Source organism: Periophthalmus magnuspinnatus, chromosome 21, assembly GCF_009829125.3.
Source record: "Periophthalmus magnuspinnatus isolate fPerMag1 chromosome 21, fPerMag1.2.pri, whole genome shotgun sequence".
Lineage (NCBI taxonomy): Eukaryota > Metazoa > Chordata > Actinopteri > Gobiiformes > Gobiidae > Periophthalmus > Periophthalmus magnuspinnatus.
In genome coordinates, this window is record NC_047146.1 from 19,511,872 (window position 1) to 19,525,955 (window position 14,084).

Consider the following 14,084-nt stretch of genomic DNA (forward strand, 5'->3'; position numbering starts at 1 on the left):
GGATGATTATTGAAATAACCTAAAAATAGCTTCCCCGCTGTGTTGTCAGATCTGGCCGGGTTCAGATCCAATGCAGAACCAGAACACGTGTGCTCCTCCACTACTGCATACACTCTTTTGTCTGTTAATTCCTATTTTAAAACATCCTTTGTACTAGCCTATATGACTCCTCTTCACTTATAACTCAAAACAAATACGCAAACAAATGAACCAGAGCCACAGAGCTGATCCTCATGTGGACTGACATGCATTTATATGGCATTTTATATCAAAGGCAGCACTGCAGAGCACATGGTTTTTGTTTTCATAACTTCACGCTTTTACTACATGGTTATGTGGATGGAGGGGGAGGATTATGGCAACTTTATGTGGACTCGTTTGGCTGCATCTTTACGTGCATGCCCTCTGCAATGGAAATGTACGCGTTTATTTGGGAATTGCGCTTTTATCAAGACAGAGGAGGATGTTTGCAGAGTTTGGTTCATATTATCTGTTTGGCTTCAACTTTACACTGCAGACTGTGACTGGATGTAGATTTATTATTATGCACAACATTTCAATACTTTGATCTGAAAAGTTTGGCAACCCTTGGTTTAGAGAACATATTATTACTTCATATCTAAACAAAACAATTGCCTATTCATTCTTTGCAGTGTCATCAAGCTGGAGGTGTACTGCATGTATTTCTGTGGCGGAAGGTTCAGCAGTTACCATACTGACACAATGCACACATTAAAAAAACACAGCCAGATAGATTTTTTGATTTTTAGGAGCCGGTGATCAATGTGAGTGTTCATGGTCCTGTTTAGGAGTTTGATTTTCAACCAACAAGGTGAGAGTGACTGCAAAACTAAAACTCACGGTATGCTAATAGTAGGGCTAGCTTGCGACTGTTATTTTGTGTGTAAGAGATTTCTTCAACATCACAAATCATCTCTCCTGTTATAGTTTCAACTAAATCAGTTCTTTATGGTCAGATTGTGTTAAATAAAGCTCAGATTAAACTCCAACTCGAGCAACAGAGCTTCAGACAGAGCAGAGCCTACAGTTAGCAACCCACCCCACCAGAGAATGCTGATGGCAAGAGCTGCAAAGTATCAACACTAAATTCATTTTATAGAAATATAATAGAAAGTTTTACTTGCAACATATTTAGTACATTTTTTGACCAGGTTGAGGTTTATGACATATAAAATATGTTTTGAAGATATAGTAACAAGTAAAAGTAATAAGTAAAAGGCAGATCATACATAATATAGATGATTCAAAATAAAAAGAACAGAAACTATCCACAACAATCTGATGGCCACAATCCTTGATTTGATTCTTTTGGACCACTGCAAACCATTTAAATGGACGTTCTCATTTCATGTTTTTAAGATGGGTACAGTGCATTAAATATCCTATTAGCGTAGCATAGCTGTTCAGACACTGATTTAAGTATTTAATCCTTAAAGTGTTATATAAACCAAAACACTGTATTTTCTTGCTGTATCTGCCTCCTGTCACCACCAGCCAATCACAGGCTGCTACATTTGCCTTAGTCACTGTCACTGTCACACATTTGACATTATTCTATCAATTGTTTACTTTTGCAGTTGTTAATAAACATATGCTGTATATAATTTGTTTTTTAAATACATTTATGAGTTTGGTTTAGTTCTGGTTCAGCCCATATTAAGTCCTGGTTTAGACCATGGATATTTGAGCCAGGTTTCTTTAATCCAGGCTTCTTTGTACTGTAGTGCTAATCAAGCGTCTTCGGCGCGCTGTGTAATCCCTGGATATGTGGGTCACTGGGTTTTGGTGGACATTCTGCTGGGTTTAGTGCTCTGCCTCTTGGCCTCTGTATGAGTCAGTTGAGAAGAGCTCCAGTTTACATGATGGTCTGGGGTCTAGTTTCAGTATTGGTTTAGTCTAGTTTAGTCCTGTTTTAGTCCTGGTTTATTCCTGGTTTGACACATGTTGACAGTATTTCAGCCCTGTGGAGAGACAGAGAACAGGGACATGTCTCTGAGGGACATTGGACATCAGGGGGTCTTAATCTCTCCTGCCCACCACACGCTGGGAGTAGACAGCCACTCATCCGGATCAGCCCTGTGCATATGGACACAACAAATGAGCCTGCAAATCAGATGCCATTTTGGGCAAAACAGAGGGTCCTTTGGTCTGGGAAAAAGTGTCTGTCTCGGTCCAGACCAAGGTCTGGTCCTGTGTGATGTGAACACGAAGGTTCGGACTTTTGGATCAAATCCAGGAAATGACACAAGGGCGATGACACGCAGACAAGCAAACGTGAGGTAAACAGATCACGAAACATGAGGAAAAAATGCAGACAAACCTAAAGTGGTTCTAAATTACAGTAAGGTGGCGTGTTGTGCCACTTTGAACTGTACAGACCTCTTGGTTTCATCAATTGTCAAATTAAGTTAGGCTTCCAAACAAAATAACTGCAAACCACTCTGCCAAAATACAGTCTGTTGCTTGTTTGAGTTAAAGATAAACCTTATTTGGACTAAAATCATCAAATGTACCCACATTCAGCATCAGTTAAGTTATTCTCCTTTCCACAGCCACCAAAACTGAGAAATGCCCTATGTACACAACTGCAACCACAACATAGTGTATAGTCTACTGTCATGTCAGGTAAACCAAAATGACCCATTTACCAAACGCACGGTGATATGAGTACATATCAAACACTAAATGACACCACGTGTTCACTTATTGCAGAGGATGCGCCGCTGTAAATCACTCTATTTTCTGGCAGACGTCTTTTATGTGATCTACAAACTCCATGCGCACACAGAACTTCCATTATTGTCATCTGCTTTAAATCCATCACATCAAGTAGCCAAAAAATATCCATATATCCATATCATCCATTTATATCGGCACATTTGCTCGTACAAAACTGCACGCCAGTGCTAAACTAATGAAATGTTAGGGAACTTTTTACACCCGCCTAACAATGCTTCTGATTGGTCCTTTTTCCTGTCGATCTGTATTTGAGCTAATCTCCATCAAGCCCAAGCCTCTTGCTTCTATTTACTTTCCAAAGCAAAGAAAAACATTTTGCAGCTCCTCTTTGCTCCCCGTTCAGAAGGCACACTCCTGTTGTAAGGACAACAGTAGAGACAACGGCAGGGAAGGTCTCATAGTTTACATTTGAGGGAGGTAGTGTGAAACCAAAAGTCCGAGGAATGAACAAAAATAATAGAACACTTACTACATTTGCCATTCAATGCCATTCAAACAGCATATACATATACACGTTTTAGCAGCAAAAAGGTGATTTAGTGTTTAGTTCCACTTTAAGATGAACTCCACTCAGGCCATTAGACACACTAGTCTGGTTTCTGCAGGTTACAAGATCATAGTTTTAGCTTATATTTGGTCACTGACATTTAGCACAGGGGAAATGCGGTCTTATCATGGTGGAGAGGTGGAAGTCCAACAATTCACCAGGAACTTAGTCACACAATGATGACATGGATACTTCCCTCTACCAGCTCCTATTGACCATCCTATCAGACACCACAACAACAGATGTACTAAAGTGCATATGACAGGTTATAATACTCATTTAACTAAAACATAATAGTAACATATTTCAGATTTTACAAACAATCTTGCCTAGTTTCTTTTTATGTATTTTTTTTCTATAAAGATGTTCATTTTGCTTCCAGATTGCACATGGGCAGTGGTAGAAGTACATACAAATAATTCCATAACTGTTATTACGCAACCATAATGTTAACAAGAGCCGTTTGTTCATTTGTTATGATTAGACTAATAAAAATAAATGACAACACTTTTATTTTGTTAAATCAATGTTTAAACGAACAGAAAAATGCCTTCCTTGTGCATAATTATCCCTGTATTTTTGGTTGGAATTTTCCGTGTTGACATAGGTAGAGGGATTCTGTTTTAAAACTCACCGCTTCTTCCTGTTTTTTTGTACTTCTCCTCTTTTTCTCCCACCAACTGAGGAAAAACTATCATAAATATTTGCCAGAGGTACTATCCCACCAAACCAAGTCAGAATTAGAAAAACTTGTCTTATGCATGGTCACTGAATAGTAGTGCTCTTTCAAAGGGGCTAATGAATGTAATCCAATAGTGTTTCCATCCAAAATTCTGTCACCAACACTACAGATCTTTGTAACTCTTTGTAACCGTTTCAAATTCACATCTGACAGTCGCAGACATCGACCATCATCCCACCCTAACATTTTAAAATTGCACGTGGTCCGTCCGATAAGCCCCATTACCACGCGTGTCTCCTGTCATCAAGCTAATTGTGTGATTGTTGGATTAGCCGCATGGGGCTCAGTGCTGCATGACAAGTGGGTTCGGATAAAGACCCTCCTATGCCCCCCTCCCATTGACCCAGCGTGTGGTGTGGGAGGGAGTGGGGGGGGATAACCATCTGTAGAGGAACTACCCATCAGCCAATCACGGTGGGCGCTGGGGGGGGCGTGTTTGCCCTGGCACCGGATTAGCACAAGTTTATAGACACGTAGTATCTTTCTGACTAAATGATGCATGGTTCATTTTAGGGAGTATTTGAGATACTATTTCTATATTAAAAGGGATGCGTCAGACTTTTTTTTTAATAATAAAGTAACATTTGTTGTGTCCTATTACAGATATATTGAATAAGCAGCTCTTGAGGCCAAACTGAGTCTGCTGTGTGCTGTTTGCATCTAATTATGAAGCGTTTTTATCCTCCACAAACCAAGAAGTGAGGCTAGTTCTGTTGGCATGCTAGTTGTTGTAAACATTACCTGCAAAACTCCACACTGGCCTCTTACTTTGGGCCACAGCAAACATCCAATTAGCATAACTAGGCACATAGCTGTTCGTACACTGATTAGCTTAATCAAAAATGTTAACCAAAAAGACTGCAATATCCTTCTTGTACCTGCTTCCTGCTACCTGTCACCGTCAGCCAATCACAGCCTGCAGCCTACCAATCACCTCTCAAGACTCCTTTATTTTTGTGATGTTTTGTGAGTATTTTTCCCTCTAAACTGTTGACATTATTCTATCAAAGTATTCCTTTCTGTTACTAATAAAAATAGCTTGTTTGTTTTTTTGTTTTTTACATCTTGTAGCTTTAATTCACATGGTTAAGTCAACTCTCAAGTGTCTATAAAAGTCACAGAAACTATAAAATGTGCTCCTCCATGTTTTTAAAGTTCATACACCTTAACTTCACTTTTAAAAGAAATATTTACACCTATGATCCACAAATGTTCAACGTTATCATTATTTGTTTGAGATTAGCTCTACAAAATTGTCATATTAATGTTATAGCTTAAAGTCCCTTCAACTGGCAACAATCACATCTTTGGGATTGAATAATGGCACCACTTTCTGAAGTTATTGTGAAAAAATAATTTCAAGTTTGTTTATTTATACTGACAGAGACGATGTTGGGCTTTGTGCCAGTTTTTGTTTCATGTGGATAAGCTGAGTAATTACAGAGATATTCACCATAAACCAGGTCAACAAATATGATTTTATACATTGTGCAGTTGTAGTTGCACGTGCTGTGTTATCTCTGTCCATCAGTCCCTCTCTCTGCGGTCTCTCTGATGATTTCCGCCGTTTAGCATTTCCTCACAAACATCCTCTGCCCCAAATCTCAACCAAATACTCAACTACTGCTTTCATGGAAAACAGGGTCACTCCACAACTGAACACAAACAACCAGGGCTGGACTGGGACAAGAAATCGGTCTTAGACTTTTTGGTCTGGACTGGCCCCTTGCTGCTCGGGACAGGGGCTGGTGCTCCTGCATCATAATGGCCTGGTCGCGGTTGGGCCGACCCGTGTAATAAAGGCCTGGGCCATGTGCATGGGCCACTGAAGCGCTACATCAGGACTGTGCGTGATGTTGCGCACAGGTTTGACAATGACTGGCCCAAAAAATGCCTCGTCCCACCGGGAATACTTCCGGTGCTCCAGATGGCCAGCCCAGTCCTGCAATAACAATACTACACATAGACAATTCTGTGTACACAAGGTTGAACTTCTTTTGGGGTGAGATGGGGTCTGTTTAACTTGTAACAAAATGGGGAGATAATTAAGGTGGATGAATCTGGTTTGGGCATGTGGCTTAAAAGTATGTAGTGTACTGGTGACTCAATTCATACCTCAATTTCTAGTTGAGACTATTAAAAATACTGTTTTAGCCCCAACTGTGTTTGCTACAATTGTTTTTGGTCAAGAGTACCTAGCTTGAGGATTATCCTGATGTCTATGTTTTAGGTTACCAAGACAGCATGTAAACTCCACCCCAAAGTTCACAAAATTTTACCTGGAACCTTCTTGCTGTGAGGTGGGCATGATAAATACATTATCACCATTGTTTTTCTACATACTGTAAAGATGCATGTATAGTCATAGGGCTGGGCAATATGGCAAAAAAAAGTAACTAAAAGTACTAAAAGTAACAAAAACAAAATAAAACTTGATTTCAGTATTGGTTTGATTGCCAAAAAATACTTTATTGCCAAAAAGTAGCAAAATATTTTCCGTGTGCTCCAAACCACATGTTTTTTACTGACAGATGATTGGACCGCTCCATTCAAAACACCCAAGCTGATCACTGACCAATAGACATGAATCTCAATAGAAGTGTGATTAATTGCCCTGCCCTAGCTGGAACCTTCTCCCTGTGAGGTGGACATGATAAGCACTGTGCCACTATAGTTTTTCTACACTGTAATAATGCATGTTTACTCTCCCTCATTACTCGCAGCCTTTCTCTCTTAGGCCTGGTTCTTTCTCTCTGTGGTGCAGCTCCATAAAAGCTTGTGGTTAAGGGGCCGAGCTGAACCATTTCCGCTGAGGGGGGGTTCCCCGCCTCCCTCTGGGGTGGTCTCACCCACAGCTCACACATCTCTGCTGCTAAGGCTCATGACCACGAGGGCAGACGGATGGAGAAGTGGCTGCCATTCTGTGTCCAGCCAATTCTCTGTCAGTGGAAGAATGTGGTTTGAAGTGAAGTTTTCAATTTCATAAACATGAACTAACTGTTTCCCCAGATACGAGGTAAACATGTTCAAATCAAATATAGCTTTTTCTGATAACAACTGTCATGTACATAACTCTTTAAATATGGAAAGCTATTTTAACCTGCTTTTTATTTGCAAATTAAAGTAGAAGCTGGCGAAGGGCCTATTAGTATGGTAGCACTCCAAACACTAAACCATTTGCCAAGTCATGCTAGGCACGACCATATAAAAATATAATGAAAAGATAAACATTATTATCGTACATAGAGCCAAAAAAGACGGAGCCCATGTGAAAGTCACTGCCCGTCAGTGACCAAGAGCCCCTCATCATGATGTTGGAATGCACGAGTGCATTTTTTTTTTTTACTAAGCCTGCTTTTCTGTTTTAATCAATGTCCTTAAATTGCCCCTTGAGGATAAATAGTTACATTGACTGTTTGATTATTAGAAGTAATACATGGATATTTCTTCTCCACTGATGTAAGCGATGAAAAATAAAAAGTTTTTCTGAGATGACATCACTCCCAACCACTATGAATCTTACATAGCCCCCATTCTAGACATAAAGACCACTAAAACACAGCTACATGAAATGACATCACCTCAGCCCTGTCCACTCACACAGACGATAAGATCATGTGACCTTGGGTCTTACTCTGATTGGCTGCAATGGATCACATGACGGCTTAACCACTCGTCCATATTGTCCATGTTCAGAAGCAGATGTGTTATGAGAAAAACAGAAAAGAATAATCCAGCTAAAACAATGTAGGTCAGGACAGTAGGAGGCCGTGTCATGTCTCACTGCTAAGCAACATTAAAGGTGCACTATGTCACTTTTCAATTGGCGGATCCACTATCTGTGAGTCCATGGAGATTATTGGGTTCCTGGAATGTTCCACAGTATGGCATTAAACTTGCACGCCACACACTACGGGATTTCTGAGTCTTAAAAGTGAGACAAAAAGTGCAGACCGCAGACACAAGGAGAATTGTATGAGATTTTAAATCATACAATCCTCCGAGCTCAAAGACGGCAGCAAAGAGACCGTACACTACAAGCTCAAAGTTATGAAAGCTAGCACACTTGTGTCAGCTGTTTCCTGTCTACAGTAACGCGACTGGCTATGAGACTCATCTGTTCAAAATGAACAGCATATTGCGCTCATAGATTATTTGCAAGTCAAAAGTGTGTTAGTAATATTTCAGGAAACGTGGAGCAGAAAATGTTCTGCACAGACAGAAAGCTGCCGATAGACACGCAGGAAGTAGTCTTTTGTTTACTATCACTAATCTGCAGCACTTTCACCAACCGATCATCACAGTGTGATTTACGTAAACATGACACACGTGAGGAACTCTTTCCTTTTTCTCACTTTTCATTTTTGTAAACAACACTTGAAACTGGACTATTAGTTATGTTTTGTAGACTGGGTACCATGGATTTGCAGATAGATACTAGGCTTTTCCATACAAGGACATGGATGAACACTACACTTTAATTTATCCTTTTTGTGCGTCTGTGTCCGTCACACTGTCTGCCCCTGATGCTGTTTTATTGGCTGGTGCAGTGGTGGTGATGTTTTATGGTTACAATAAGACAACTCAGAGTTGCACTGACACTACACACATGAGGAGCGCAGGGGATTCAAAATCGCATATGTTGTTCAGAAGTCAACTTACTAACATCAGGTGTAAGGTTTTCTAACAGGTCTTTATAAAAAAAAGAAGCAAATTTTTCAGTGTAGAAATGCCAGATACAGTTAGTTTGTGTCTCTATTACAAATGATGGACAAATATTTTCTTGTTGCAAAGTGGTATGACAAAAAAGTCTAATTTGTAGATTCTTTTGTAATATATTTATTGTTTCAGTGTGTCACCAGGGCCCATTTACACATAGTTTGACCAAAATCCAACTGTTAAAATTAGGGCTGTCAAACTGTTACAATTTTTTATCACAATTAATTGAATGATTCTCCTGAGTTAACCTGCGATTAATCACATTTCACTTTTTATTAAAACAGTTTGCATTTTCTCTTTTTCTTATTACTTACTTTACTAATGTCTACATTTGCGAGCATAAATATTATCTAGATATGTGTTTTGGAAATAATATCTTATATCTCATACAGGCCTAACTAGAATAATAAGAAGCAGTGAAATTATGATATATTATTTATTGCTGTCATCAGCATCCTTTGAACACCGCTGTGGCTTTACTGTTAAGTGTCTGTCCACTGTCTAACTCTTTCACAATAAGAGTCTTCCTACAGCGGGAATATACAGAGACTTTGTGTAAGAGCCATGAAGGCACATTGAAGCACAATTTGCAAATGTGCTCCAGGATTTTAACATTGAGACTTAACACAAGAAGGCGGGGACACTTAGCAGTGCTTTTACAACAAGGATGGGACAGTCGCACTGCTCAGATCCTCCTGTTCCATGTGTGTAAGGTAAACACACACACACGCCCCTCGTCCTCCGCAGCCCCACGCAAGCCTTGCACTAAAGTTTTTGATATGAACCACTCGCTCGTTTCCTCAAATTCAGCTGAAGTTGGAGGGCGATAATGGCCAAAATGAACATGTGATTAATTTGCACCATTAAAATTAGCGTCATTAAAATGAGTTTGTGTTAAGGTGATAATATCAGGCTAAAATTGACAGCCCTAAGTAAAATATAAATAGCAAATCTAATTGTAATCGCAATATTTGTAAGAAAAATCACAATTACGATATTTTGCAAAAAACCTTCAGCCCTACTGTAGATAAAATGAAACGCTATAATGTGGTCAACATTTCAGCAAATATTTGTCCACTAAAATCTAAAAATAAGGATTCATAAAACAAATAATGTAAAAAACAATACTTCCCCAGTTTCAACATTAAAATCCAAGCTGCATAATTATAATTTGTGTCTTTTATATCCTTATTCTCTTTGTGTGATGTTTTTGTCTGCATGACTGGTTCAAAATAAATGGGTCACAGGGCTGACTCATCTTGGTGTTAGTAAGAAATATTCCTATCGCTGTCAGAGAGGGAATATCAGTCTTCCTATTCATGTGGAAAATTCATCATGTACAATTCTTATAGAGATGTTATTGGCAGGACACCTACAAAATAGATCAAGACCGTTATAAGAGCAGCAACAATAGGAGGTGCAGCAGTAGTTTCTAGGGATTGATATCCATAATTCTGTTGTGTCCAATATTGATTATTGCTAATATCAGTGCGTGTGTTCAAATGCACACCAAAAATCTGATCATGACCTGATTTCTTGAGTTCTCACATTATTATTATTGTCATGAGAAGTTCCACCTGAGTCATCTGATTTCTTTCTGTCTGTTCATACCTGTGCAGGTTTTGACATGGTGATGTCAAAACCTGCACGAAAAATTCTCAGGGCAGTCACTACCAGCTTGGTCCTTGTTATCTTGGCCTACGTCGTCAGAGGTATAATACTCCCTACAACTGAAGCTTAGCCAGACTAGACCATAGACTGTATAAAGAAGTCTGAGTGCACAACCAAAGGACCAATCAAGTGCAAGGTTTCTGAAACTACACTCCCCTTCTCGCCCGCACTGTTGGTTTGGTTGGGAGCAGGCGCTTAGCAACGCTAACGTCAGTCAAATCTCTTGCTAACACTAGCGGAAACGACCTCGGGGAGAGAAGGCACCTGATTTGTCTGTTATGTCTGTAATAGCAAAATAAAACCTCAAGGACCACGTAGAGTGATTTTAAAACCAAAATGATGAATCTGACAACAGCAGCTACAGAGAGCAGCAACATTTTTTCAATAGAAAGTGAATTGAAGCCGGACTCGATGAAGCCAAAGTGAGCCCATGCTCAGTTCCTATTTGGAATGTCGTGGCTAACGGGCTTGCTATGTCCATTTAAATATACAGTCTATGGACTAGACCAGACTGTGACGAGACTGGACTGAACTAGAATGGACAACACTATCGTTTTGAGGGTTCATGTCTCCAGCTGCTGGGTCCCGCACTGATAGCAAAAAAAAACTTCTAATGTGTAAGAACTCTGGCGTCAGGTCTCTTCTTTTCAACTCTCGGGCTACTACAATTTATTCTACAATCGGTAAATTATGCAAAAAAGTGCAAACTAACATGGCAAAGACAAAGTAAGTAAGAGTAAAATAAAGTACAGTAAATGTTAAAGATTGAAGAAGTTATTATAAAATTTGTTGTATATTATCTTCTAAATACAATAGTTGCTCTAAAAATCTACTGATTCACTGACACGTGTCACCAGATGTTTTTCAGGATCAGGTTTATCTTGTGCTTGTAAACACACACCATCTGATTATTGGGTTTTGCTGATTTTTACTGGGTATGTAAATATACCCAAGGTTTTAAAATCAATAACAAGGCCAACAACTTAATAGTGAAGCTTTTTCTGAAGTTCACAAATAGAGAAAGGGTATTTTAGTTTTGCGGGTTATTAACTGCTAACACATAACATATTTAGATCACTGTTACTTTTTATTGTCCTGAAAATGTCCTCCCTCCCTTTGCTCTCCATGTTAAGTCACTTCCCCTTCAGAGCACTATCAAAACATAATCAGTGTGCGTCCTGCTAATGAAACTTTTGCACATCGCATCAGGTTCGTCAAGTTGCTGTGTACAGTTTTGTATCATGTCTTTGTATATTTATGGAGAATTGTCGTGTGGGAGCATGGGTGACGTAGACTTGTGGGCGGGGCATTGCACTTACAGCTAACCTTAAGGAGGGTTTGATTAGCATCCGGGAGAGATCACAAAAATTCTCAAACATGCATGGATGACATCTAAAACCAGGCATGTTTTGATGATGTGGCAAAAAATAGTAGAAAGATTGAAATTATCAATTTTGCATGATATCCCCTCTTTAAAGATGCACTATGTAACTTTTATGGTTGAGGGTTCGCCGCATTATTGCTTTGCCTGGAATGTTCCACAGTATGGCATTGATTATAGTACTCAGTTACATTTAGTCAGTTAAATGTAGAGAAGGTTTCAACAGTGGTCACTGGACACTGTTTTTGCAATCAAAACATTTTGGCTCCCGTACAGAAGCCATTTTACATTTAATGGTACTGTCTTGAAACACTAGAAACCTCAAGTCAGTTGTTGGTGAAATTGTGGTACTTCAAAAATTGCAGCCATTGCGATTTGCTAATAGCGATTCAAATTTGATAACACATCATTGTACAGAGAAAGTGTTTCTCATTATTCAACTACAACCACAAAAGCACTCATACAAAACACACTTGTATTTCCCACTTTACAATAGAATGTAGGGTTGTCAAAAATATCAACAATCAGATGGTAATCCATACTAAAACTAGTATCAAAACTAGATACTCATCTGAGCAGGTATGGATGCTTAAAAGGTCACATGAACCGGACAAAAATTAACCTTTCCTGAATAGCTTTAGAACAATCTTAACCTGTATCATAACAAGTATAAAACCACATAGACTAGTATACGCTCATGGACTAGTATGGAACCTACCTAGACAACTGAGGGATTACACAGACATAAGACCACGTGGTAATGTAAAAGAAAGTACTATGACTTAATGTTGAATATAAATCACATTCTATTGTCTACATAAAGACTCTTTTATTATCATCGTGGTTTCAGAATCGGTATTGAGTATCAGGTCTACTCCTTAGTATCAAAATGTTAATATCGTCACAGCACTATTACACACCCATAACACAAAGGCTATCATTCATTTCACCATTCACCATTTTCACATTTCAAATTTCACACCCAATGTCCAATCTAAGGCACATCCAAGTCCAAGCAAAATCCCCAGCTTTATCCACCTCTCTAGCCAAATGAGGAGGGAGGATGCACTAGGCCTCCACCACGCCTGCCATGCCCACACCGTACAACACACATTCCCTTACGTCTAACAGTCTATACGGGCATCTGTACGCACACCAATGCGCAAAGAAACACCGCCCATGCAGCCAATGGCGCACGGCCCGTAACATCCAGCGTGGGGGCTTCTCCAGAGGGGCGTGGATGCGAGAAGGAGGAGGGGGGATTGAAAATGGTGTCTGCATCCCGGGAGAAAGATGGGGAGGGAGGAGAGGATGGATGGAGAGGCGAGGATGCAGCTGGATAACGTAATTATGGGGATATAACAACAGTAGAGTAACGCATTGGCCGTGGAAAGTGTGGAAAATGATAGTCCAACGTGTTTAGTAGCTTAGTAGTAGGATTTGAAGCTAAAGAAAAAAATGCTAAATAGGCCGGAGATGGGAGGAGAGGATGGATGGAGGATGGAGGATGATGCTGTTCAATCCAGTGGAGTAGTTCATAAAGATCTGCCAGGATTTGAACATATAATGTAGACTTCCAGAATGAAAACGTGTCAGATGCGTTATTGAGAATTAAAAAGCAATAAAATATATAAATTAGCTATCTAGGCCAGGGCTCTAACCTTGTAAACTTGTCCGTAGGTCCCATTCCCGACCACTTCTACGAGTTCAAATATTCCAGCCGGATCCTGGAAGGGAAAAGTCACATTTTTAGCAATTTATTTAACGGCTATTTAACGGCATTTGTAGGAGGGTGTGTTTGGTTTCTCAGCCTGGTCCGCCCGCCCCGCTGGCCTAGCAATGCCAAGCGTGGAATTAGACAAAGAAAATACACCGCGGGGCTATGTCAGCAGCCACGCCGATGTCAGTTGTGCTGTTTGCGGATAAAACGAGCGGACAGTGGCGGTGCAAAGGCGCAGTTCTGAGCCGCTTACCCGCAGAGATGCTAGGTCTATCTCCCCCAGACTCTTCGCCGGAGACTCGTTCGCCATTTTCGCGTAAAAACCTTCAGAATTGAGAGGAGAGGGGGGAAAATAGCGGTACGTGCGTGTCGTTCAAGCGGACGGCGCGTGGGGCATCCTCGGCGGGGTGAGTGCCAGGTCCCGGGGTGAGCTCGCTCCGAAGCCGCGCTCCTGACGCTGATGTGGCTCCGTTAGTGGCGGGGAGCTGCAGGCTGGAGCTGGAGCGGGGCTGGCTGGGAGCGCGTGTCTCTCCGCCGCTCTCTC

General features: G+C 40.3%; 1 protein-coding gene across 7 annotated transcripts in view; it reads right to left on the bottom strand.

The window, feature by feature from the left end:
• map4k4 (mitogen-activated protein kinase kinase kinase kinase 4) overlaps nt 1-14,084 on the bottom strand; it is an 80,065-nt gene extending 65,981 nt beyond the window's left edge. For 5 of the 7 annotated variants that reach the window (XM_055230782.1, XM_055230781.1, XM_055230780.1 and 2 more), the window contains exons 1-2: nt 13,794-14,084; nt 13,482-13,547 (exon numbers count right to left, since the gene is read on the bottom strand). In XM_055230782.1, coding sequence (XP_055086757.1) covers nt 13,482-13,547; nt 13,794-13,850 — 123 coding nt within the window. In that variant the 5' untranslated portion in view covers nt 13,851-14,084. The remainder of the gene's footprint in view (nt 1-13,481; nt 13,548-13,793) is intronic. The other 2 variants (XM_055230783.1, XM_055230785.1) reach the window with 2 other exon arrangements.